At 41.8% G+C, this 27,384-nt stretch overlaps 1 protein-coding gene across 3 annotated transcripts; it reads left to right on the plus strand.

Annotated features, from left to right (window-relative positions):
- The first annotated feature begins 518 nt into the window (after positions 1-518).
- On the plus strand, positions 519-18,711 carry HMG20B (high mobility group 20B). 3 transcript variants are annotated; one of them, XM_087952613.1, is made up of 9 exons: positions 945-1,238; positions 2,624-2,741; positions 4,238-4,441; positions 6,379-6,499; positions 7,887-7,933; positions 8,758-8,836; positions 10,960-11,175; positions 13,822-13,954; positions 16,076-18,711. In XM_087952613.1, exons 1-9 carry the CDS (start codon positions 1,201-1,203, stop codon positions 16,086-16,088), a joined length of 969 nt encoding a protein of 322 aa, XP_087808739.1. In that variant the 5' UTR covers positions 945-1,200; the 3' UTR covers positions 16,089-18,711. The 3 variants fall into 3 exon arrangements, with proteins under 3 accessions (XP_087808740.1, XP_087808739.1, XP_087808742.1); XM_087952616.1 differs by having other exon boundaries at positions 950-1,238; positions 2,624-2,729; XM_087952614.1 differs by lacking the exon at positions 16,076-18,711 and having other exon boundaries at positions 519-1,238; positions 13,822-13,958.
- The last annotated feature ends 8,673 nt before the right edge of the window (positions 18,712-27,384 follow it).

A 27,384-nucleotide genomic window follows, 5' to 3' on the forward strand; every position in this document is an offset into this window, starting at 1 on the left:
AGAAAACCATATTTCTGTTTATTGTAAGCGTATTGTATGAACAAATCAGAGGAATTTATTTATCCATCTTAGGACATAAAATGCAGTTGGTATATCTTCCAAATTGGAATGTCCTTTCCCAGGTCACTAATTATCTTTACAGACAGGGATTGGGAACCTGTAACTCTGCAGATGTCATGTAGCAACGTACACTAGCCACAGAATCAACCGCATTTGGAGAATCAAATTCCCTATCACTAGTGTAAGATTATGAGGGGATGGTGGTTGCTCAGTCCAAAATATTGAGCTATAGTGTTTCTCAGCCTTGGCAATTTTAAGATGTGTGGACAATTTTAAGAAGTGTGGACAATTTTAAGAAGTGTGGACAATTTTAAGATGTGTGGACTTCAACTCCCAGAATTCTCTAGCCAGCAAGCTGGCTGGAGAATTCTGGGAGTTGAAGTCCACAAGTCTTAAAGTTCCCAAGGTTGAAAGACACTTAAATTACTGTACGTGGACTAATCCCAATTCAGTATTTGGCAGCTAATTTACTATATAACTACAAATCCCCTAATTCCCATTGACCATGCTGGCTGGGAATGATGGGAGTAGCAGTCCAGTGTAGCTGAAGAGCTTCCATTGAGGAAGTAAGCATCATTCCACTGGTTAACCTAAGATGGCCATTGTTATACATCCAGAGGAGCCTTCCTGTGTTCTATTGAAATTTTCAGATTAGAAACCTTTGGGCATAACATAAATTGATCCCGCAGGGCCTTTTACTTCTTAATCTATGTAAACTGAGCCTCTCTTACAGAGTCATCTTACCTCTAACATTATTACTGTACAGAATCAAGAGGAAAAAATTAAGGTATTTTGCCTTCTTTGCAAGCCCTGAGGGCTTTTACTCAGCCATTGTAAGGGCTAAAATGCTGGATTAAACATTTAAACCAGAGGCCTCCAAACTTGGCAACTTTAAGACTTGTGGATTTCAACTCCCAGAAGGAGCTGAAGTCCACAAGTCTTAAAGTTGCCAAGCTTGGGGACCCCTGATTTAGGCATCCAGAAAAGGAGTTCAGAGACATAAAGAGTCATTTCATCTCCTGTGTAAATTATTTCCTGCCCAAGCTAATTGTAATTTACACTAATAATTTTCACATGTCCTTTTCAGGTTCCTTAAGTTTAAGTGGACATTTATGGTTTTCTTGAATTCAAGAGAAAAGAATGTCACAGAGCTCCAAGCAGCAATCTACCAGCCTTCTGTAAGTGATGAACACTTTTTATTTTGGAGAGTGGGGACTTTGGATTGCGTGAGAGACAAACTCTAAGGTTTGTCTTCATGGGATCTTTCTCAAAAATCTAACTTGTATCTAAAAATTTCCCTAAACCTATTTTGAATTGTCACAAATACTGTTAAATGTTTAAATATTCAAATCGTGAAATCCTACATCTTGAGTATATGCAGAATCTCCTTTTCATAGCCAGCTTCTAAAATCTCATTTAGCCACCTCTTTCATTTTTTTGAAATTTACCAGTCCTGGTTATATTTGCATGGCATTATCCTACAGGTTTGTTTATCTATGTATTTATATCTATGTATTTCTCTATTTTCTACAACTCAAGGGGGTGTACATTTTCTCTTACCTCCTTTCCCACCCTCACAACAATCCTGTGAGGTGGCATAGACTGAGAGAGAATGACTGGCCTAAAGCTTTCATGCTTAAGGGAGAACTAGAACTCAGAATCTCTTGGTTTTTACACCTGCTCTTTACCAATTACACCAAATTGGCTTATTAATCTATCGCATGAGCAAGCTACATCTTAGAGTAGGGGCCTTCAAACTTGACAGCTTTAAGACTTGTGGACTTCAACTTCCAGAGTTCCTCAGCCGTCTGGAGAATGCTGTCTGGAGAATTCTGGGAGTTGAAGTCTACAAGTCTTAAAGTTGCCAAGTTTGAAGGCCCTGGTCTTAGAGGATGCTTCCTGTTGGTTCTTCCTCTTTGCATCAACAAGGAAGCAAATTAGACATGTAACTTACACTAATGACTGGAGCCAAACTTGTATTTTTTGTGTGTGCCCAAATAAGCCAGGATCATTTCTTTATTAAACAAATTGATGTAGCGGCCCAACTCGCACATAGATGACTCAGGTACCAATTTAAACTTGTATGTGGGTTGCTTGTTATCTCTGCTGTTTAGGTTGAATAAAACATTTTGCATTCTGTCTCTTCATTTTCTGAGTGAATGAGTAGAGCATATGAACTGTGTGTATTTGCAAACTTGTTTCTGTAGTGGTTTAATATTCCTGCTACAATTCTTAACTGAAAACAAATTGGACATGCCCAGTGAGTCATTGTATTAAAATGGTCTTTTCAACTGGGAGGACTTGTTTTTCATGTAATGTTGGGAATCACTTTATGTATTTAAGTTTAAATATGTTTTTTAAAGATCTCAAAACTAATCAAAAGTCTGATTATGTTTCACAGGGCTTTTTTTCCCCCTACACCTTATTTTTCTCTTCTGTTCTTATTGATTAATTTAACTCTAGCTATGTCCCTAAATCTGTTTTAGTTTTGATGGTAGATTGGAATGTTTTGAAGTTCTCCATTGCTGTTGTGGAAACCTTTCTTGGTAACTTTGGATTACAGGAATGCTGCAAGTAAAACTCAACATGGGAACTTCCTAGTGGCTATTAAGCAGGAGAAAGGCGAGGCCCCTCGGTTAATTGGGGAGAAGCCCCATGGCGAAGAGGAGGTGAGCCCCCTGGTGCGTCCATATAAACACACTGTCAATTTTGATTTTGATTTTTTTTTTAAACCTAGCTCACCTGAGAAGGTAAATGCCCTTAGTAAATCAGAGAGAGAGAGAGAGAGAGAGGAGATACAGAGAGATAGACAGACAGAGAAAGAGAGAGAGATAGGCAGAGAAAGAGATACAGAGAGAAAGAAAGTTGTTGATTGTAAGCTCCTGGGGGCTGAGAAGAATTGCTGCAAAACTGAGTTTCCTGAAATGGACCACTAGACTCCTAAACAACTTAAAAAACGCTCTAGTAAAAAGAAAAATCAACCAAAAGAACAATATGCAAACAAAAGCAAATAAAACACCCCCAGGATCAAAACAAACGAAAGTTTAATTTGTATGTATTGTTTAATGGATTGCTAAATTGGCCATGCCCCCCAGTCACCCCCTGTTGGCCCCCTGTTTAAAAAGTTTGAGGACCTCTGGTTTATAGCATTTTGAAAGTATCAAAATAAGAATGGCCAGATTTTGCTTACAAAAGTTTTAAGTGTTAAATTTGGTGATGTTTAGATTAGATCACTCAGCACAGTGACAACTTCAGCCAAAGCTCTGTTCCTACTTCATAATACTAAGCAAGGTCAGACCTTGTTGTATTTGAATGAGAAGTCACCAGAAACATTGTAGCAGAATTATTGGCTGGACTGGGAGTTTTAAACATCCAGAAAAAAAATAGCAAACAGCTTCTACGTTGTGGCAAAGAAAACTACATGGATGAAATTACTAGGAGTCTAGCTCAACTTGCATAAGACTTTAGCTTTTGGATAGATTAATTATGCTTTCTTGAGCGGCATGGTAGTCTAGTGGTGAAGATACTTGCCTCCCACTTGGAAGGTTCAATCCTAGGCATGGCAGATGTTTCTTAGGGTGCGAAGAAAAGAAAAATCTACTGAGAACTACAGATAGGCATTAGGAAGGGCATCCGGCCAGTAAACACTCAACTCCATCCAATTGCCCCAGTTCTACTGCACTCCATCCTTTCAAGGATGTCTTCTCTAGATTTAGATTACCATCTGACAGATGGTACAGAATATTAAAAACAAGCACAAATAGGGAGAAAAACAGTTTCTGTCCCAGGGCAGTAGCTCTTTTGAATTCTACTGTATAGTGCAGTGTTGGTGCGATGTTGTGGGTTTCCGGTTCAATGTGTGGAGTGAAGGATGTGTGTTTGTGTTTTATTTTCATGGCCATGATGTGCACTGAAGATGGTGTTTGATTTCGTTGTACGAGGTACAATGACAATAAAGTAAAGTAAATTTCTGAGGACTAGAAACTTTCATTTTGGAATGTAGCCAGAGATTCCACGTATACTGAATCTCACAACCAGGATGGCAGTTCAGGATTTTCCCGTTTGCTTGTGTGGGATTGCCACAGATATGTGGTGGCAGTCCTGGACACAGGCCTCCAGAAATGCCAGGAGTGACAGAGCAGAGTGACCCAAACTTTTTTGTTTCTACTGTGGGCAGCCGGTGAAAAAGCGGGGCTGGCCGAAAGGCAAGAAGAGGAAGAAAATCCTTCCAAATGGACCGAAGGCCCCTGTGACAGGCTACGTCCGCTTTCTAAATGAACGACGGGAACAAATTCGCATGCAGCGCCCGGATTTGCCCTTCCCAGAGATCACAAAAATGTTGGGAGCAGAGTGGAGTAAACTACAGCCCACGGAAAAGCAGGTGAGAGAACATGGAAATATGTAAGGTTTTCTGAAGCCAGTAGAAATACAAACTGTGATTGTTAGGCATGAATAAGTGTCAAATCTTAACTTCTAGGTTCTCTCAGCTTATAATCGATCCCTTAGCAACCATTCAAATTTACAATGGAACACACACACACACCCCGCCAAAAGATACAACCTGGATTCAAAGTTCCTATGCCTCCCTCCCACCTGGGTCACATGATTGCATTTTTTTAGGTAACCAGCCTGTATTTATGAGCATTTGCAGCATCCTGTGACTGCAGTGTATGGAGGGTTTTTGGCTAGAAACCGATTTACTTCCAGTTTAAAAAAAAAACATTCACTGTGAGCAATAAGTTTGCTTTATGACTACAATGCTAACATAAAGACTGCCTCAAAATAAAGGTCATAAAATTGGACATTATCACATGATGACCTGCTTAATGACCAGCATAACCTACGGCCTTAATTATATGTTCCATTATGGTTGTAAGCGGAGGACTACCTGCATTTTGTCCCTATCTAAGGTTAATCTAGAACAAGGGTGTCAAACTCAAGGCCCTCAAACACAACCCTGATGTGGCCCTCGATGAAATCGGAGTTTGACACCCCTGATCTAGAAGTTACTATTTCAGTTTTGCTTCTACAAGTTTGCATTGTTTTGATTGAATTCTGTTTTTATTGTAATCAGGTGTCTGATTAGGTGCCATCTAGTTGGTTCCTAGTGAACACACCGGTGGATTTTCTTCTGGGTAATTGTCCACAAACTGACCCTTTAGGATTCCATCAGAGACCCATCATTGCTATATTTGAATTAATCCACTATGCTGCTGGTCGTCTTCTTTTTTTCACATAATCTATCTGGAATAAAATAATTTGAGCCTGACTATTTGTGCCTTGATTGAGAAGTCTGGGTATTCAGTGATCCATTTGTTTGTTTTCTTGGCTATCTGTGGTATTCTTAGAAGTCTTCTCCAACACCAAAGTTCAATAACTTCAATACTTTTTTCTATTGTATTTCTTCAAAATCTGAAGTTACAGATAGTCCTCGAATTACATCACAGTTGAGCTCTATATTTCCGTTGCTAAACAAAGACAGTGAAGTGAATTTTGCCCCATTTTATGTCCTTTTTTTACCATAGTTAAGTGAATTACTGCAATTAGTAACACGGTTGTTAAGTGAATATGGTTTTCCCATTGATTTTGCTTGTCAGAAGGTCACAAAAGGGGATCCCAGGACCCCAGGACACTGCAACCACCATAAATGCAGTCCAGCTGCCAAGCATCTGAATTTTTATCATGTAACTATGGAGATACCGCAACGGTTGTAAGTGCGAAAAATCTCATAAGTCGCTTTTTTCAGTTGTAAGCTGAGGACTACCCATATTGGCATATTATGAGCTTCTACGATTATAAGCATGTTTTAGTAAGCACAGGATGAAAAGCCTGTAGAGATTCTCAGTCATCCAGGTCATGGTTGTCCCAAAGGTGCTTTTTCAACTGGACTTTCTTGTTTTTTCCTTGACCACGATTGAGAATTTCTACAGACTTTTAGCTACACAATTTGGGATGAACACCCTTTGAATGGTGTGGGAGTAGGAATGGATTTCTAGAGGGGGAAAAGAATTGGCAGGCTACAGGAACCAAGAGCACTACTCAGGTGACCCTGAAGACACAGATAAACCTCCAAGTGCTTCAGCTACCCTCTAAAAGGATGCAAATGACCAGCTGTCTGCAAGGAGTATAAATCCTTCCATTCCCCACCATCCTCTCAGAGCTGAAGAAGCTTCTTAGATGAGAAGAGAAATGTCTTCAAAAAAAACCCAAAAACAAAGAAAGTCCAGTTGCCTCCTGAAAAAAGCACCTTTGGGACACGCGATAAAGAGAGATGGAGGTTGTGGATTGGGTCCATTGTAACTTTTCCTGTGTTTTCAGCGCTATCTGGATGAGGCTGAGCGGGAGAAGCAGCAATACATGAAGGAGCTGAGGGAATACCAGCAATCAGAAGCTTACAAGCTGTGTGCTGAGAAGATGCAAGAGAAGAAAATTAAGAAAGGTCAGTTTTGCAGTTGTATTGGATATTTGTAGATCCAACATAGAGTACAAGTTGTCTCAGGGATTTCCTATTATTATATTTCTTCCTCATATTGTTGTTCTAAAGCAGGGGTGTCCAACCTTGGCAACTTTAAGACTTGTGGACTTCAACTCCCAGAATTCCTCAGCCAGCAAAGCTGGCTGAGGAATTCTGGGAGTTGAAGTCCACAAGTCTTAAAGTTGCCAAGGTTGGACACCCCTGTTCTTAAAGGGACACATTTGCTTTTTATTCAGCAATGTATGTATGCAACAAAATAATTAATGGACACAAAGAAACGCTTGTTAACTTTGTAATACAATTTGTGTCTATACATTTTTATGTATTTAAATACATTTCTGAAAAGAGGTGTGTAGGTTTTACCAGCCTCTCTAACAGGTCTGTGGCAGGAGTCCCCAGGCCCAATTCGTGGACTGAAACTGGGCCATGCAAACAAGTGAAGCTCCATCCATGGGATGCAGGCAGCATGTGAAACCATGGCCCCTCCGGGCCGCAGAAAAACCTCTTTCCGTGGAACCGGTCCCTGGTGCCCAGAAGGTTGGGGGCCACTGGTCTATGGCACAAAAATGATTAAGAACCCCTGACTTACAGACTTCTCTAGCAGTTTGCTGTCCCCCTTCCCCTCCAGCTAATTTCTCAGCCTTCTTTGTAATTGCTCTTTAAAAAGAACCCTCCATGGAAAGCCTCCTGCACCAACCTGGAAGCCAAAACAGGGCGCCGTAGCGCTGTGTGAGGCCACCCTGCACCGCGTTTTGGGCCTGTAAAGCCATCTGCACCAACCTGAAGCCAAAAATGGGCGAGGAGGGGCAGCGCACATGTGCGTGGGGGGGTGCATGTGTGGGTGGTGGGGTGCATGCACGGGGGCACTCGCATTATATTTTGGGGTTTGCAGAAGACTGGCAGAATGCATCCATGAACACCAACTAACAGTCTGATAACATGATGAAAATTCTTTAATTTCACAACATATAGACAGATTTAGTTAGCCGTTCCTTTGATGTACACATACAGAATCCTAATTTCAAATGAGCTTGCCTATTCTTGCAATTTGTTCCTTCTTGGATTTTTTTTTCCTGATCTCCAAAGGGGTAAACAAATTTTGCCTACAGATACTCCTGATTGGTTAAATTTTCAGCTGTGAAGTCTTATTTACTATGGCATCACCGAATGTAGGAATTCTTGATCCAAGTGAATATCAGTTTCTTATTTTCCTTGCATATTCCCTTCCCTCCTGTCTGCTTGAAGTTAAAAGCCCTAGGAGGGATTTAATTCAAATCGTGACTGCATTATCAGCTCCTCGATACCTGCTTTGATTAACTGATTTTTTTCTTTTTAAAAAATATTATTTTAGAGGATGCTGGTGCTGGAACTGTGAATACATTGCTCAATGGATACAAGGTAATTTGTCAGGGTATAAGGGATGGCTTTCATTTTTGCTTTTACGAATATCAAACCTGAAAATGAGAAATTGTGCTGTTTATTTTCTAGTTACTAGTCAATGAGGTAAGATATTTCACCCTCCATCTGTTTTGCATTTTATCTAGCATACTGAAAGTTGAAAAAGTACACTTTCTCTAGGTTTCTCCCTCACCTTAGTTATTGCAACCGAGCTACAATTTCAAAACATTTGTATCTGAATGTCAAAGGCAAACCGCCCCCCCAAAACATAAACAATCTGAGCCTAAAAACTACAGATAAACTCCAGAAAAGCAGTTATGTCGATGTAGTTTTTGATCTAGAAATTAGATTTAGAATTTGCATGAAAGCTTTCTGTTGCAGTCTTAAAGAACTTCCTACTGATTTGAAAATTAGGGGAACAATTAACAATATGTTTATTTCTAAGAAAAATCCATTTGGCACTGCCTAGATAATACCATTTTAGTTTCTTGATCATTAAATTAATGGTGGCTGTGTTTATTAGCTGCTGTGACTTTTCAACTATAAGAAGAATCATACCGTAGATATAAACTTTGTTTTAACCTGTTAGCTTTGTCCTGGAGTGTTGATACCAGACTTGTGGCACATTAATGTATAGTGTAGCTCCATTGCATTATCCAACCTTTCATTGCTAATTCTGAAAAAAGAAAGGATATTCTAAGGCTGTATAGAAATATAGTGTGTTCCCACATTTTCAGTGTTTCCACACCAAGCTGAGAAAAATATGTAATCTTTAAGTTATTAATGCTTTTTGGCCAGCTTTTTTAATCTATTTTTTCTTGCAGACTGGAGAAAGTGGCAGTGATGGCTTCTCAACATTTGATGTCCCTATTTTTACAGAGGAATTCTTAGACCAGAACAAAGGTACAAATGAAGCTGTTGAAATGCAGTCAGTACTAAGATAAAGTGGTTTCCCTTATGGAAACTGGGGCATACCATTTCTTCCCACTGCCCCGCCTTCCAAAAGCCACAAGCAATGGCTGCAACCCGAATCTCAGATCTGATGGGAATGAATTGTTGGACTGAGTGTGTATGTATATTAAAAGGGGATGCTGCCTTTCCTATTTCTTTATATACACCAGAGATATTTTACAAAGAAGTTTCAACACACAATGAAGATAGGTTTGAAACTAAAGATGCCCACATTTTCCAGAAAAGCTGTGGCTTTATTAAAATGTTAATTGACTTGAGGAAGGAGGACCAGCTTGGCTTAAAATGGCTAGAAAATCTGGAATTGAACTTTTTTTTTGCCTTCAATTGTGATGGAGGAGAGATTGCAGTACTAATCCCTGAAAGAGTGGAAATCTGTAATACCAGAGATGGATAATGACATAAGAGGCAAGTTCCAAGAACTATTTCAAAGCAAAGGTTCTTTTTCAAGAGGCAACAAGACTTTCTGTTTTTGTTTTATAAATCCTTCCATTCCCCACCATCCTGTCAGAGCTGAAGTAGCTTCTTGGATGAGAAGTGAAACAAAAGGAAAAAGGAAAGGAAAGGAAAGGAAAGGAAAGGAAAGGAAAAATCAGAAAGTCCATCCCGCCTCTTGAAAAAGTACCTTTGGGACAACCATGACCTGGATGACTGAGAAACTCCATAGACATTTATTCTAAAGCAGGGGTCTCAAACACAATTTACCTGGGGGCCGCTGGAGGCAGAGTCTGGGTGAGGCTGAGCCGCATAATATTATACTTTATATTATACTTTATATTTATATTATACACTAATATTATACTTTCATATCATGGGGGGGGGGCACAGAATATCGTCCTGCGGGCCGCAATTGGCCCGCGGGCCGCGAGAATGAGACCTCTGTTTTAAAGCAAATGACTAGATTAACAGTTTTTATTCTTCAGTTAACAACAGTTTATTAAATCACAGTTGGTTCAGTTCACTAACTGAGCTAAAACATAAAAGCAACAGTACATTTTAGTTACTAGTGCATGCTAAGTCAAAAAATAAACCACCTTGACTTTATGATGTGTTGTGTTGAGGTATTCCCCGTTAGGGAAACATAGTGAGGATGGTGATGAATAACACACAACCAGCACACAGATACACTGAATAGTAAAATGTAAGTTTTACTTCTAGTAACCGGGTAAACAAAGTCCAACAAACAGTCCAAATCATACACGGTTAAAGCAGTTACTATTCAAAACAATCAGTCCAAACAATAATCCAAAAACGAAGTCCTTTTCTTTACCAGTATCATAAACAAAGTCCAGTAAACAGAGTTTGAGAACAGTTGCAAGACTCACAGCAATTCAAGCAGAATGATGATCAGGCAAAAGGCAAAGAGGAAGCAAAGGAAATGCAAAAAAAGGACAAACCAGGTTTCTGGCTCCATCTTATGGCTGTTGGAGGAACCTCAGCCAATCACAGTTACAGCATTCTCTTAAAGATACAACAGTATTAAATGACTATCCTGGTTTATATATTGCCAACCCAACTGTTAGGTGACTATCATTCCTAACATGTTGGCTTTGTGCAATGTCTGAACCAGCTCACTTTTTGTTTTGGCTCTCTTCATAAAACACCTGGGAGATCTTTCCTTGGTATCCCAATTGTGATTTCTCATTAGATACTAAACTTTCCAGAATAATTTCTCTAGGAATTATAGTAGAAGACAAACAGTGCAGAGTTCAAATTACATAAATGAACCCAACTGTCGACATTCATTCAAGTCTATTAGAGCTGAATCTCCTTTTTGCTAGGACATTATGGAAGACAAACAGACTGTCCAGAAAACTAATTTCTCTCTGGTGCCTCTAATAATTCCCAACCAGCACGGTCAAAGTCTGGGAATCCTGAGAGCTGTAACTTAACACATCTGAAAGGTGTCAAATTGGAGAAGGTTATAGCAAGCAATTGCCTATTTTTATCATGGACTGGAAACAAGAGGTTGAAGAAGCAGGATTGTGATCCGTGTTTTTTTCATTTTTCTTTTTAATTCTGGTCCTTCTGTTTTCCCTTTCTCTTTGCTGGAGCAGCCAGGGAAGCAGAGCTGCGGAGACTGCGTAAGATGAACACAGAGTTCGAGGAGCAGAATGCCATCCTGCAGAAGCACACAGAGAGCATGAGCTGCGCCAAGGAGCGCCTAGAGCAGGAGCTTGCACTGGAGGAGAGGCAGACAATGGCGTTGCAGCAACAGCTCCAGATGGTGCGCCAAGCTCTGACAGCCAGTTTTGCCAGCCTTCCCATTCCAGGTACTGGAGAGTGTTAGTTTGACGGTGCTTCCCCCTGCTAACTTAGGAGACACGGAAGTCTTGCATGCTTTGCAATATTTGTGTGTAGCAGTCATGCGTCTTTAGGGGGTACATTGATCATGACAGTGCCACAAGCAAAACACTGCCCCATTCTCAACCTCAAGTTTCACTTTGTTAAAAAGGCAAGAGTGTTAAGGTGGTTTACCGGAAGGTTTGGACAAATTCTTCAGGGTTCTTCCTGGAGGTCTGTGCCTGCATAGAAAAACACTTCCATCATAGAAACGTTTAGAAACATTGGGAAAGATCTTTGATTTCATCTAGTCCACCCCCTTTTTCAATAGAGGAATTGACAAATGGCCACCCAGCCTCCATTTGGAGACTTCCACAAAGATTATTACTGAAAGAAAAATCATTTTGGGTTTGGATTTAGACAGGCCTATTCCTTATCCAGTGGTACCTTGGTACTCAATTGCTTTGAAACTCATTTGAGTTTGGTACTCGATGCATTTTGACATGAAAATTTTGTCCTGGGATTCATCGTTTGTGTCATGCCCCTGTCGGAATCTGACTCTGAGGGGGAAGCCGAACAATTGACAGGGAGTGAGTGTGGCTCCATTGGCTGTGGAAGAAACTGTGGAAGGGTAAAGTCTGGCTGGGCAGAGCAGGGAAGAGGTAGAACAGGGAGAGGGAATTCGGAGCAAGACCCAGGCCCTCTCTCTCTTCATCCTAGGGCACGCAGGGAGGAACGGAGAAGGGAGCAACGTGAGTTGCATGGCTTACGGGGGAGGAAAGGGCCCTGATTCCCTTCATTAGCTGCAGCTGGGAACACAGTGTACAAAAAAGGAAGCTGAACGCAGCAAGCTGTTGGGAGCAAGCATGAATTTATCTTGTATCATTGTGGCTTATCTATCCCTATCAAGCTAATTACTTCAGCTTGGTTTGTTTGGATTTTTAGTTACAGTTTGTATGTATCTTGTTTTGGACTGAATTTTCTACAGTTAAAGACTGATCCTGGGAGAGTTTTTCTCCAGCCGAAGGTAACCTGGACATTGGAGGCAAAGTTGGATATAATAAAGGGACTCTTATTGCTGATTTGACTGTGCTACCTTTGTGCCACGCCCTGGGTCATCGCAGTTTGTTTGGGACAAGCTAGAACACGGTGTCGGCTACCTTGTGACTCACTACTATTATTCCTTATGGGGAAAAAATTGTTCGATACTCATCATTTTTTGTATTCATTGCACCTCCCAGAACCAATTAACGATGAGTACCGAGCTACCACTCTATTTGGGCTGTAGATCAAAGAATAAATGAATGCTATTGTGCTGCGGATGGAGAAAAAACAGGAGCGACTTACTAGAGCAGTGGCCTCCAACCTTTCAGGCACAGGGACCGGTTCTGTGAAGAGAGGTTTTTCCGTGGACTGGAGGGGTGCGTGGTTTCACATGTTGCCTGCATCCCACGGATGAGGATTAGCTTGTTTGCGTGGCCCAGTTGCTGGCATGCCAAGGACCAGTGCCAGTCCACAGACCAGAGGTTGGGGACCCCTGTACTAAGAGCAATTTGCAACCTTCCCTGCTGGCTTCCCAATTGCGGTTGCTGGTGGGAAGCCATCAGAAGAAAACTGCAAATCATAATAATGTGACCGCAGCAGCTCCCTGTGAGGTTATAATCGCAAGCCAGGCACCTGCGTGCCGAGATAACAATCACATGGCTGCAGGGTTGCTGTGACAGCTGAAACATTAATGAGACATCAGTCATAGGTCTGCTTTTTCAGTGCTGCTGAACTTCGACCAATCACTGAATAAAATGGATGAAAGCTGGAGGCTACTGAAAAAAGGCAATAGGAAGTCAGAGAGGGGGGAAGAGATGCCAGCAGCAGAAGCAAACCAGGTTTCTATGGGTGCTACAAACGTTTCTGGGATATAAGCTTGACTGGAAAACTTCCAGTTAGATACTTGTTACATTCCAGCTATACATTTTAGATCTAGAGTGAAAAATTGGGGGGTGGGGGGGAGCAAATTTATGCATTGTCATCATTCTGAATCAGGTCAATGTGTCCTGTAACCATGCAGCAGGAATACAAAATATGTTGTTGAGAAAACATTCTGAACAGCATGTTATTTACTGTGTTAAAAATGCAAGTGTTTAACTCTTGGTTGTCTTAAAGGTTATGTCCAGATAAGGTTTCCAGGATTCAGAGGGTGAGCTTTGGTTCTTTGCTACCTTCAGAGTAGCCTACACCAGGGGTCCCCAACCACCGGTCCACGGACTGGTACCGGTCCGTGGAACAAATCCTACCGGGCGCTGGTTGGGCGCCAGTTTGATGAAAGTCACTGGTGAGCTTTTCCGGTAGAAAGCTCACCGCAAGATGGCGGCGTGCCATTTCTACCGGAAAAGCTCACTGAAGCGCTGCACGCCATCTTGTTTTGATGAAAAAGTGCTTCCGGTGAGCCCACCGGAAGCACTTTTTCATCAAAACAAGATGGCGGCGCCCAGCTGATGCCGGTACCGGGCCGCGGCGCCCAGCTGATGCCAGTACCGGGCCGCGGCATAACAAAGGTTGGGAACCACTGGCCTACACCATGTTAATTAAGCAAGGATGCTAATTGGTGCTCAAGTAGTTAATGGGATTCTTTCCAACAGGCACCGGTGAGACCCCCACACTGAACACACTTGATTTCTACATGGCAAAGCTTCACAGCACCATTGAGAGCAATCCTATACAACATGAAAGGCTGGTTGTCCGAGTCAAGGAGATTTTGTCCCGTGTCGCCAAGTAAGCATGAACCTGTACTTCTGTAATAGAGGGACTCCTTAACTTATGACCATAACAACAGTCATAATCATGTGACCGATCCAATTTTACCTTTCCCCGCCTTTTTTTGATGACTCGTCATTAAGTGAATCTGCACTCATTAAGCGAACACTATAGCTGTTAATTGAATTTATTGTTCACTATGGGGCGCGTTTGCCCCAAACTGCAAGTAAACACGAGTTTTACTGCAAAAATGTAAACTGCAGTCATATGACTCCAGGATGTTGCAAAAGGCCATAAATGCAGGCCAGTTACTGACTACCCAGAATTTGAAAAGACTGGGTTTTTTTGGGGGGGTGGTGGAAACCATCACAACTTTGGGACTAGTTTGTAAGTACCTTTTGGGAGGTGTGTTGGAACGGTCACATTGACCAATTGTAAGTCAAGGATTACCTGTAAGCAGAGATGGTATAGAACAAGGGTGTCAAACTCAAGGCCCGTGGGCTGGATCCTGTCCATGGGATGCTTAAATCTGGCCCGCGCGGCCAGCTTAGAAATAGCAAAGGACCAGTCCACACTTTGCTTCTGACGCCTCCATTTTGGTCAGCAAAGTGATGCAGGAGGATGAAAACACAGTGTGGGGGGGGGCACGTGTGGCCCCCCCGTGCCCCATTTTGGCCGGCAGGATGCCCAGGTCAAAAACAGGGTGTCAGGATTCTGGCAGTTGCGTGCCCCCCCTGTGCCCCATTTTGGCCAGCAGGGTGTTGCAGGAGGCGTCCGTCCCGTCTCCTCCACCCGGCCCGCAGAGAACTGCAATACTGATCCAGCCCTCGAAGAAATGCAGTTTGACACCCCTGGTGTAGAAGCCGGCTATGAGGCTGATGCCCAGAGAGGTGAGAATGTTTGCCAGGAAGGCCTGCCTACTTCAGATCCAAACACTACAAATCTCTGCCTTGAATTATCTGCTTGTCCAGGGTTTGGAAAGCACTACGTCTTCCCCATCATTTCTTCCTGTCTCCTTAAAGGAGCCTGAGATCTTTTTCCCACAAAGCAGGTAGGTTACACTGTAGGTTTCTCTTCAGCCATGCGCTCTTGGTGTAAGGGAAAGATGTAAATCCAGAATATAGGGTGTTCCTTTACACACACACTCGAAATCCATGCTTTACAGAGCAGCGTTTCTCAACCTTGGCAACTTGTTGATGGATGGACTCCCAGCATAGCTGGCTGGGGTATTCTGGGAGTTGAAGCCCACCCGCTATCAGGTTGCCAAGGTTGAGAAACACTGCTCTATAAAGCAGGGGTCCCCAACCACCGGGCCGCGGACCGGTACCAGTCCGTGGAACATTTCCTACCGGGCCGCCGGTTTGCTGGGCGCCGCCATCTTGTTTGACGAGAAAGTGCTTCTGGGTGAGCTTTTCCGGTTGGAAAGCGGCGTTTGGGTCCTGAAGGAATCCTCGCGCCTTAGTTTCATCGAGGGGGGGGGGCTTCGAACGAAACTAAGGCGCGAGGATTCTTTCAGCACCCAAGGCAAGGCGAGCCGAGTGGCCGTCCCGAAGCGAAGCCCATCGACAAAGGTACAAAGGAGGAGTTGAAGGTGGCGGGGAGAAGCGGGGGACGGCTGGCTGGCCGGTTGCTCGGCTCGCCTTGCCTTGTCATGCATGCTGATGCCGGTACCAGGCCGCAGATCATTTTCTGATGCCGGTACCGGGCCGTGGCACAAAAAAGGTTGGGGGCCACTGCTATAAAGCATGGATCTTTTGGCTTGCCTAGGCTGCATTGAGTGAAGAGGAATTGTCTTGGGTTGCATATAAAATATATGATATAGTTAATGTATGTAAATAACATTTTAAAAACATTTTATATGATCTTACAGAGCCGCATTACTAGCTGTCCAGGGCCACATGCTGTCTGCGGGCCATAGGTTGGACATGGCGACTCTAAAGCAAATTTATTTTTAGTCATTGAAGTTCATTTGCTAGTTTGGTGTGCGAACTGAAAACAAAGCTAGCTGCATATTGGAAATAAAATGAGGGTTGCCTTGGTTTTAAGAGTTGTTTAATGTTGTCATTTCCAAGGCACCAAATGTCTTGTCATAAACAGACAACTGAGCATGTTGTGGGTAACTTTTGTCTCTCTCCTCAGTGAGCATTTGTAAGCAACTGGGACACAATTTGAAAATATCTCAACTACAGTCTGCCAGGTTGATGGACTACACTGCTGTATGCTGCTCCTGACGCAGCTGCCTATACGTAGCATATCTTCTCCAGTGCCTCTTCTCTTCAAAGAGCCTTAAGTTGCCTTTTCTGCTCTTTTAAATGTGTAGGAAAACCTCTTTTCTTTCTGAGCTTTGTCCTCTCTTGGCTCTTTCTGAAGTTGCTGGCAGGACAGTAGATGGTAGAATGACAGAAAATCAGTGAGACTTGTCCATGATTGCTGGATTCTGGAACTCTGTTTTCTCCTCCAAAGTACAGATTTCCAGGCTGATTTTGCCACAGAAATGAGTATTGCAGTCACTGGGATATGTCACTGACTATTGTGGCTACTAACAGATCACACAGGAATATCAAAAGCAGATCCAGGGAGACCAAGATTTATAGGCAGATATCAGAATGGTTAGAAGATGATCAATAAGGATTTTTGACTCCCAGTTATTTAACAATAGCAGCTACACAATGCCTCCTCTAACTCTAAATTATACTACTGAGATTATGAAAGATGGGGTTGTGTGAGAGGCCTTTAAACTCAAAAGCTAATCCTTGATCCTTCTTTAATTTTTAGCATATACCTGACTTCAGTTGATTGATAGAGAAAAAGCAGAATAGATCCAAGTCTAAAAAGTGCCCTTCCCTCTGATAAGAGGTACAAATAAGCAGATAATTGAATTGAATTCCATTCCACTTGTGTTTTTAACATCAGAGCAAAACATGCTATTTCTTACTATTAATATGGTTTGCACTGTCATTTTAATTATCCTGTTGGAGCATTTTATTGATAAGTGTTTTAGAATGATTTTGGAATTGAGAAATGCATTGCAAAATTTGAACGAGTGCAAATCCAAGAGATAGTTATAAGTTGATCCAGATGTCCATTGGCAGAACATTTATCTGATTAATTCTCACCAGAATGTGTTAATCATCTCTAATGAGTTGTTTCATTGATGGAATTCATATATGCTAAACCATGGCTTGCTTAAACACCACACACACAGACACAGATACAGAGAGAGAGGGGGACTCTAAATTAAGTCCTCCCAGTGACTCAAAAGATACTTTTTTAAAAGGCACCTGGACTGTTGTTTCCTTGAGGAAGAAGAAAACATTTCGCTTCTTATCCAAGAAAAGCTTCTTGTCCCAAAATGTTTTCTTCTTCTTCCTCAGGGGGGGAAAAACAGTCCAGTTGCCTTTGTAAAAGCACCTTTGAGACAACTATGATCCAGGTGATTGAGAATATCTACAGACATTTTCCTGGTGAGTTAGAGGGATATGGGAATATTGACAAAAGGTTGTGGTTGCATGGCAGACTTACCCATAATTACCCAACCATAGTTTATTCAATTTGCCTAATGTTCTGCATTTGCATGACCTACTTAAACATACACCAACTGTACAGACTGGTTCACACAACACACTAGGCTGAAACCTAGCTGGCTACTTTGGAAGTCTGCACAAACAGTCCATGTGTCATTTCAAAGACCTACCTGTCTCAAGAATGGGCAGCTTATGGCCTGCAGATCACAAGCATATTGATTTAAGTCCCTTTTCATCTTCTGGGACAGTTTAAGGTGAAGATAGGAATGAATTCCTTTTGGGAGTCTTGAACTTCCACCCCGTGGCCAAAAAAAATGGGTTTCAGCTCAGGAGACTGACTCTCAAATATTGCCATAAAATTGACCTAGTTTAAAACTGGTGCCATTTCTCCAAGCGAGATGGTCAGTGCACATATTATTTTAAATCATGCTGAGTAATTAATCTATTTTATACTGGAGACGCCAGACAAGTTTTATTAGTCTACAGTAAGTTTCAAAATGGGGAACTTTTCTTAGACTTGCTGCCTTAATATTTTAAATGCATATAATGTGACCTAATAGGCAACTAATATTTTTCCAGGGTGAATACCCCACCACCACTTCAGTGTGCATTTGTTCACATTTGCACTGTACACAATGCAAAGTCTTGCAGATGAGGCAGAGACATCATTCCCTCAGGAATGTGGTGTGAAGTTTTTGGGTTGTTGTTTTTTAAGGTTACAGATCTTGTGTCTTAAATCAAAGATACATACATAGAGCTGATAGAATCTCTGAAACCAAACTAGGAGTCTGAAGACAGATACCCATCTTGTATGCAAGGAATTTTCAAAGCCATTGTTCCTTCTTGAAAAGAATAGGTATAAGATTCTATGAAGAAAACTGCATATGTAGATTAAGTCTGCTTCATCTAAAATGATGATAGTTGCTAGAAGCAGTTTAACAATGCAAAACTTGAGTTACCTTGGCATAAAATAATGGCTTTATTTATTACATAACATTGCACCTCTTCCTCATGACATCAATCCATGCTGATTATTATTGTGAATAAATTCTGATTTAGTTTTGTATTTTCTTAATGCATTAGGATGTTTTTTAACATAATATTTGCATTTAAAATTGTATTTTAACCTTTTCCTCTCCCCCTCCCCTTGCAAAAAAAAAATTAGCAGTATGGAAAATAGTTATGCTGCTCTGGTGAGAGCAAGTGTTCTTTTTTAAAAATAAAGAAATAAAATACATAAATGTACAAACTTACTTGACTAATCTTTTTATTGCAAATATTACGGTTTTCAAGCTGGCTGTGCACATGGATGCTGCGGCTAACCGCTCCTTCTTTCAGTGTATGGTGTGTATGATTCTGTGTGTGTTTTGGATCCTTTCCTTGATTGAATCCTGTGGGGCAAGGAGCATCTATAGTTGGCAAGCCTTGTTACAAATTGGACTGAAATGTGAAAAGGATATTACAGACAATTTTATACATTCTCATATCATACCGAAGGAGGCAGCTAGGCTCCTGGGGGAGCCATGGATCACTATCCCTGTAGGAAGGAGGAGGAAGAACAGGAAGAGGAAGAGAGGATGCCGTGTTGAGGTTTTCTTTAGGCTGAGTAAGTTTCCACGCAAGCCTTCAATTCCAAGTACCGTATATGCCGGCGTATAAGACGACCCGGCGTATAAGACGACCCCCCAACATTTCCACTCAAAATATAGTTTGTTATATACTCGCCCCCTCTTCCGCACGCCTTCCACTTTTGCACTTTTTTTTTTTGAGGCACTTTTGTGCACTGTGGAAGCGAATCCCGTGAAGCCGAAAGGAGCAGCCAGCCTTCTCCCAGCTCCCAAGGAAGCGAGGCTCGCACCGCCCGGGCTCCGCTGAGGTATCCGGCTGGGGCTGTCAGGAGTTGTTACCGCTGGCGTGGCTCAGCGCGGCTCCAGTCCGCGTTGCCTCGGGAAGGGAAAGGCAAAAAGGAAGAGCCGCGGCGGCGCTTTGCAATGGCAGCAGCGGCTCCTGATTTTGCCTTTCCTTCCCGAGGCAACGCGGACTGGAGCCGCGAGCCGTGCCAGCGGTAACAACTCCTGACAGCCCCAGCCGGATACCTCAGCGGAGCTCGGGCGGTGCGAGCCTGCTTCCTTGGGAGCTGGGAGAAGGCTGGCTGCTCCTTTCGGCTTCACGGGATTCGCTTTCCACGGTGCGCAAAAGTGCCTCAGCCGCGGGCAGCTGCAGTGCTTCCCAATTACTATTTGCCAGCGTATAAGATGACCTGGCATATAAGACGACCCCCCCAATTGGAGGCATGTTTTTCAGGGCAAAAAAGGCGTCTTATACGCCGGCAAATACGGTATATTTCTTACCAATGCAAGATCTCTGACTAACAAAATGCATGAATTCAGGCTACAGATTGCAAAGACGAAATTCATCAAGAACTGCTCTGTTTTGCTAATCACAGAAACTTGGCTTCACTCATTCCAGGTGCAGCTGTTGAGCTGGAAGGCTACATAGCTCACCGGCAGGGCAGGAGTAGAGATTCTGGCAAGAGCAAAGGGTTTAAGCCTTTATGTGAACAAAAGCTGGTGTATCAATACAAATACTGTAGACAGCCACTGCTCCATGGATCTGGAGTATATGACTCTTAAATGTAGACACATATATCTTTCACGGGAATTCAGCGTGGTTTTGATTACTGCAGTCCATGTCCCACCTAATGCCAACACTACCATAGCTTTGGGATTCTTGTATAACATTGTTAGTAATCAGCAGAATAAGTATCCTGATGCTGTGAATATCATAGCGGGGGACTTTAATCAAGCTGATTTAAAAGAAGTGTTCCCTAAATTCTATCAGCATGTTAAGCGTGCTACTGGAGGAGCAAACATATTGGGCAAAGTATATACCAACATCAAACATGGCTATAAGGTTATACAATTACATTTGGGACAATCAGACCATATGTCACTGCTTTTAGCACCAGCATACATCCCTCTTAGGAGACGGACTCTGCCTATAATAAAGACAGTGAAATCTTGGCCAGAAGATGCTTCCCAACAACTTCAGGATTGTTTTGAGAACACAAATTGGGACATCTTTTACCACCCTGACCTAGAGGTGCACACTGTAACTGCTCTGTGCTATATCAAACACTGCACAGATACTATCACTGTGGATAAACATATTAGGATCTATCCTGGTCAGAAACCCTGGATGACCAAGGAAGTCCAGCGCCTCTTCCGTGACAGGAGCAAGGCCTTTAGGTCCGGTGATGGGGCAAGATACAGTGTTGCCAGAGCTAATCTGAAGAAAGGTATTCGGAAGGCCAAGACTGATTATAAGAGGAAGATTGAGGATAATTTTTATAGCAATAACATGAGGCAGGTGTGGCGAGGGATTCAACAAATTACAAACCATCAACTGACCAATGTCATCCCTGCTAAGGGGGGTGCTTCATTGGCAGAGGAACTGAATCATTTCTTTGCTCACTTTGAAGTGGAGACATCAGAAACAGATAAAATACAACTTCCTGCCAATTGTAGACCCCACCTCATTGTGGAGGAACAGGAGGTGAGGAACATTCTGAGGACTGTGGACCCTAGAAAGGCTGCCGGTCCTGATGGTATCTCTGGCTGAGTGCTTAAAGACTGTGCTGATCAGTTGGCTGGAGTCTTTACCAGGATCTTCAATCAGTCTTTATCCCAGTCCACTATTCCATCTTGTTTGAAGGCTTCCACCATTGTTCCGCTGCCAAAGAAATTCCCTATCAATAACCTCAATGATTACAGACCAGTGGCACTCACTCCTATCATCATGAAGTGCTTTGAGAAATTGGTCTGCCGGCACATCATTTCTGGTCTTCTGCATACATTTGATAAACACCAGTTTGCATACAGGGGATGCTATAGCCATCACTCTTCATACTGCTCTGACTCATCTAGAACAGTGGGGGGTGGCTATATGAGGATGCTTTTTGTGGATTTTAGTTCTGCGTTTTAACACAATTCTTCCACATAGACTAGTGTCTAAACTTCTGGACCTTGGCCTTTCTTATTCAATCTGCCTTTGGATTATGGATTTCCTGTCTGGCCGCTCAGAGGGTCAGATTAGGTAATCATACCTCTTCAGCCCTTATTCTTAACACTGGTACACCACAGGGTTGTGTATTGAGTCCCTTACTCTATACTCTTTATGTGCATGACTGCATTCCCACCCACTCTAGTAATACTATTGCTAAATTTGCAGATGATACAACAGTGGTGGGACTTATCTCCCAGGGGGATGAGTCTGCCTACTGACATGAGGTAGACCGGTTGCTTTCGTGGTGTGGAGACAATAACTTGGTCCTCAATATCAATAAGACCAAGGAGCTTATAGTGGATTATAGAAGGAACAGATCAGACATCCAGCCCTTGCTTATCAATGGGAACTGAGTGGAGCAAGTGGCCAGTTTTAAGTTTCTGGGTGTTACCCTAAAAGAGGACCTGACCTGGGGTGCCCACATTGCAACCCTGGTCAAAAGGGCCCAACAGTGATTATACTACCTGAGACTTCTCAGAAAACAACAATTGAATGAAAAACTGCTGGTGACCTTCTACCGCTGCACCATAGAGAGCATTTTAACATACTGCATCTCTGTATGGTTTGCCAATTGCCCAGTGGCAGATAGGAAAGCACTCCAGAGGGTTAACGTCATTGCCCAGAAGATCATTGGTTGCCCTCTCCCCTCTTTGGAAGAGCTTTATAGCTCCCACTGCCTTAAGAAAGTTCAAAACATTCTCAAAGATCCATCTCATCCTGGAAACCTTTTTTTGAACTATTACTGTTGAGGTAATTCCCCATTAGGAGAATGAGTGCATACAGGGAGACGTATTTGAGAGTAGTGTTTGAATAATACACACACAGCACACAGATACACTGTACAGTAAATGTAGGTTTTTACTTCCAGAAAGTTTAAGCAAAGTTCAAAATAGGCAGTCCAAAGTCATTCACAGGTAAGATCAGTCAGTTTTTAGTTCAGGGATAATCCAACAACAAATTCCAGTGTCAAAAACAGTTCAGTATCAGACTTACATCAAATCCAAGAATAACAGTCAATTAGGAGGAACGCCAATACTCTCCAACAGAAGGAAACAGAGACTCACTTAGATACACTCTCTTCTGAGACTACGACTAATACTAAACAACCCAGGTTTCTGGCTCCATCTTATGGCCTTTTGAGAAACCACACCCAATTACAGTTTTGCATTTTCTTAAAGATACAGTATTAAAATGTCTATCCTGGTTTATATATTTCCAACCCAAATAGTTATTAGGTGACTTAAATTCCTAACAATTACCATCTGGCAAACGGTACAGAATAATAAAAACAAGGACAAATAGGCTGAAAAACAGCTTCTATCCAGGGCAGTAGCTCTTTTGAATTCTGCTGTACAGTGCAGTGTTGGTGTGGTGTCAGGGGTTTCCAGTTCAATGTGTCAAGGGTGAAGGATGTGTGTTTGTGTTTATTTTCATGGTCATGGTCATGATGTGCACTGAAGATGGTGTTTGATTTCGTTGTACTAGATGCAATGACAATAAAGTAAAGTAAGTAAATTACTTGGGATGAAAATGAAGCAAATGCGTGTGAATTATCTCTGAGAAAAATTTCTGAGTCATGAATGTGAGATGGGCAGCTATATAAATAAAAAAAAATCAGTTTTACTGTGCTAATTGTTTGGCAAAAATGTGTATTCAGTGCTATTCAAAGGATAAATTATATCTAGAATGTAGGATATTGAGAAAGGCTTTCTTAAAGTACAATATTATATAGGTAGAATGGAATATAATTTTATTATGTGAGCGGTAGATACTAAGATGAGATTGTTGCATAAAACGAATTATTAATCTAAGTCAGGGCTGTCAAATTCTCGGCCCACAGGCCGGATGCATCACAAGCTGGCCACACCCATGCCGTTTAGTGAAGGCGGGGAAAGTCCCGATATGTCACGTGACGCCGCCGTGACGATGTGAGTTTGACACTCCTGATCTAAGTGAATCAACTTAGAAAATGCCTTGCAATAAACATAACAATTCCTCAAGTTCCTTAATTCTCCACATATACATACGGTTGATATTCATTCTTCCTGCACTATGAGTTAACCTTTTAAACATATGCTATGGGCAGAAAAGTGGAATATGAGTAGGAAATACTTTGGTTTGTTGGATGCTCTCCAAATATGGTGAATTGTAAGGTAGTCTCTAAATGTAGAGATCCTAATTTGCATCAATAGCATACACATACTTGGAGCAAAATTGTCATTAGCAGTAAATGCCATAAGTGGTATATGTGCAAGGCTTTAAATAAAGTGTTAATATTTATAATTTTTTCCTTGTAAGTGTTCTTCACAAAATCTTTTTCTTTAGATGCATTTTAGACTCCAGATTGGATTGCCCTTTTTCCCTCCAATGTTAACATGCTCTTTTTGCGATGTGTAGTGCCCAGTGTTGTCTATAGAGCTTCTAGATCAGGGCTGTCAAACTCCTGGCCCACAGGCCAGATGCGTCACATGCCCCATGCGCAGTTTAGCGAAGGAGGAAAAAGTCCCAATACGTCACTTGATGCCGCCCCTATTCTAGATCTTAGCTACAAAAATCCAGCAAGATGGCAGCAAAGAGAAAAACTCCTTTTTATGCTGCCGCCTTAACAGTCATCTAGATTTCTGCAGCCCAGATAAGACAGTTGTTCTGTATGCAGGATTCCAAATATGATGGTTGTTGTCTATAAAGGCATAATGTGTAATGGTAGAGAGAATTAACTTTGGGAGACAGGAAGAAAAGCCACACACGACAACCAGTAGATGTCCCAGCCCACAGAAAGTGTGGGAAATGTTTAAGAAGGGATTTTTCCTAAATTCTTGCCTCCTATTCTCCCCACAACTATGCTGTAAGGTAGTGTGGGCTGAGAAAATGACTAGTCCAGAGTCACTCAGCTAGTTTTTGTGCCTAAAGCAGGACCAGAATTCCTGGTTTCTAGGCCACCACCTTAACCTTATACAAAACTGGCGCTCTTTTTATTGCTTAGAGTGATCGCTATTTGCCACTTTTAAACTTATTTTTTCAACAAAAGAAGCGACATTTGGAAGGTTTTTTGCATTCCAAATTGCTTAATAAAAGCACTGATTCCATGGAATGCCACTGTTCAAACCAGACTTCTTGTTCTACATATTTCCTGTGATAACTTAGATTTAGATGACAGAGGAAAACTGGATTTAGAAAAGAGGCAAAAAGCAAATTAGTGATTTTATTATTTCTATGTCTATCCTCTGCCCTCTACCAACTACTCTGGGAAAAAGCTTAAAACAAATGCTAAAATTATTTTAAAAACATTATCAAAAATGCTTGTGGTAGGGGAAAAAAGAATAATCTTAATTCAGTTGGAACAGACAGACAGCAGGACTGAGGCTATATGAACCTGGATGAGGGGGGATTCTTTTCCAAAGCACAGGAATAATGATGGAAAAGGCATGTCTCCATTAAGATGTGTTACCTGAATTGCACCTGGAAGACCAAGTATTTCAGGGGCATATAAAAGCCATTTACTTTAACAATAGTTAACAGTGATCCCAGAACAATTATTAATCTAACCATTTTATATAATTTACCTAGATATCTTCTCAATTTCTTCTCTCCCCACACCATCTTTCTCCTCTCTTCTCCTGGCATTATGTGGGCCACTTTCCAGTTCAAACTGAAACAACTAAGATGAAAAACATGTGGCCAACTTCAACAAGAATAGTTTTGCCTATAGCCACCTAGTGGATTTATTGAGAAATAAATATTCTAATATTCAGTGGGATTTATTCCCAGATGAATTTTGTGATAGCTTGGTTGCAAAACAGTACAATGTATGTCCAAGAGAGTATACTAAAAAGAAATATATAATAAGCAAATATGCCTACTTATACACAATTCAAATAAACATTCTTCTGTTGTTTACTCTGTCTCAACTCTTCCCTTCACTGTTATCTCCTTATGATTGATTGCTTTTGTACAATAAAGTACAGAATGTTTTCAACTCCTAGTGACCTCAATAGATTTCCTACATGATGGGCAGTCCCTAACCCACTCTTTCAGGCCTCCCAACAGTGCTCTCATAACAGATAACAGATAATCAGAGTTGGAAGGGACCTTGTACATCAATCTAGTCCAACCCTTTGTCCAAGCAGGAGACCCTACACCACTTCTGACAGATGGGAGTCCAATCTCTTCTTGAAAGTCTCAAGTGATGAAGCTCCCACAACTTCCAAGGGCAAGCTGTTCTATTGGTTGATTGTTCTGTCAGAAAGCTTCTTCTTTTTCCCAAGTTAAATTTCTTCTTGTCCAGTTTCCATCCAGTATTCCTTGTCTGGCCTTCAGGTGCTTTAGAAAATAGCTTGACCGCTTCCTCTCTGTGACAGCCCATCAAATATTGGAACACTGCTATCATGTCTCCTCTGGTCCTTCTCTTTACTAGACTAGCCAAGCCCAGCTCCTGTAACCGTTCTTCATGTTTTAGTGTCCAGTGCCCTAATCATTCTGGTTGCTCTTCTCTGCACTTTTTCTAGAGTCTCAACATCTTTTTTATAGTGTGTTGACCAAAACTGGATGCAGTACCCTAGGTGTGATCTTACTAAGGCTTTATAGAATGGTATTAGTATCTCACTTGATCTCGATTGTATCCCTCTGTTAATGCAATTTAGGATTGCATTGGATTTTTTGGCTGCTGCTGCACACTGCTGGCTCATATTTAGCTGGTTGTCCACTAAGACTCCAAGATCCCTCTCAGAGTTACTGCTATTAAGCCTATATATGGGTACTTTTGGTTTTTCTTGCCTAGGTGTAGGACTTTACTTTTCTCTACGATCATCACCATTGTAACTAAGCCATTCCCTGTGCTGCTGGTCATCCTCTTCACTTTTCCTTCCACTTTTCCCAACACTGCAGCCTTTTCCAGAGAGTGGGGTCTGTCCAAAGTAGGATATTTGAACCTGGCCATTTCTGCCTCAAAATGAGATCTCTAGATTGATTTATTCAATGATCCTTTTGTTTTCTTAGTTGTACACAGTATGTTCAGGGTCTCCTGCAACATTAATGATCAAAAGCATCAATATTCTTTCTATCCTGCATTTTAAAGTCCAACTTTCCCTTCTATAAAGCATCACAGGGAATATCATGGCTTGCACAATTCTGTTCTTTTGTAGGCACAGATACAGCCGGCATCTTGTTACCTGGAATTTTAGGCTGTTTATTCTTTTCAAGACCTTCATAGCTGTTCTCTACCCATCATTAGTCTGTCTCCTTATGGCAGGATATTATATTGTATTCATTATGTTCTGTATAGTAGTTATTGTTTTGGATCTTATCCTTTCGGTAGAGAACTGCACTTCATAGTTTATAAATACCATCCACTACACAGATCATGCCTTATCAATAAACTAGTCAATGGCTGAGCCTGCATCTATCCAGAGGCTTAATGGTCAACGTTAAAAATATTTTCACACCAGTACCTCAAAAATTGTTATTATAAACCCTGTCATCCTCCTTCCCCAATTTCCTCTTCTCTATTTTCTCCTTCCTGTCTTTGCGGTAAAATAGACTGAGAAACAGGCAAACATCCAGAGTTTTTACAGAGGGGCCATTTAAAGACCTGATCTTTACTGCAACATCAGATTCTCTCCAATTTCTTTCTATTTGATGATTTTCATTGCAACATACAAGTGAACAAACTGTTCAGACACATTTTCAGAGCCTCCCCATTTCCTTTAAAAACCATCCCAATGTTAGGAACTCCCCTCCTTTCTCACCTCCATTTCCCGCCCCCCCCATCGGATTTCTATATGGAGGAAGAAGGGCAAAAGCCACTTCCGTGACCCAATTTGCTACCGCCCCGCCCGTACTGCTCCTATCGTACTGCTGTGC

Source organism: Notechis scutatus, chromosome 1 (genome assembly GCF_049901735.1).
Source record: "Notechis scutatus isolate UNSWTSFEM ecotype Mainland chromosome 1, rNotScu1.2, whole genome shotgun sequence".
Taxonomy (NCBI): Eukaryota; Metazoa; Chordata; class Lepidosauria; order Squamata; family Elapidae; genus Notechis; species Notechis scutatus.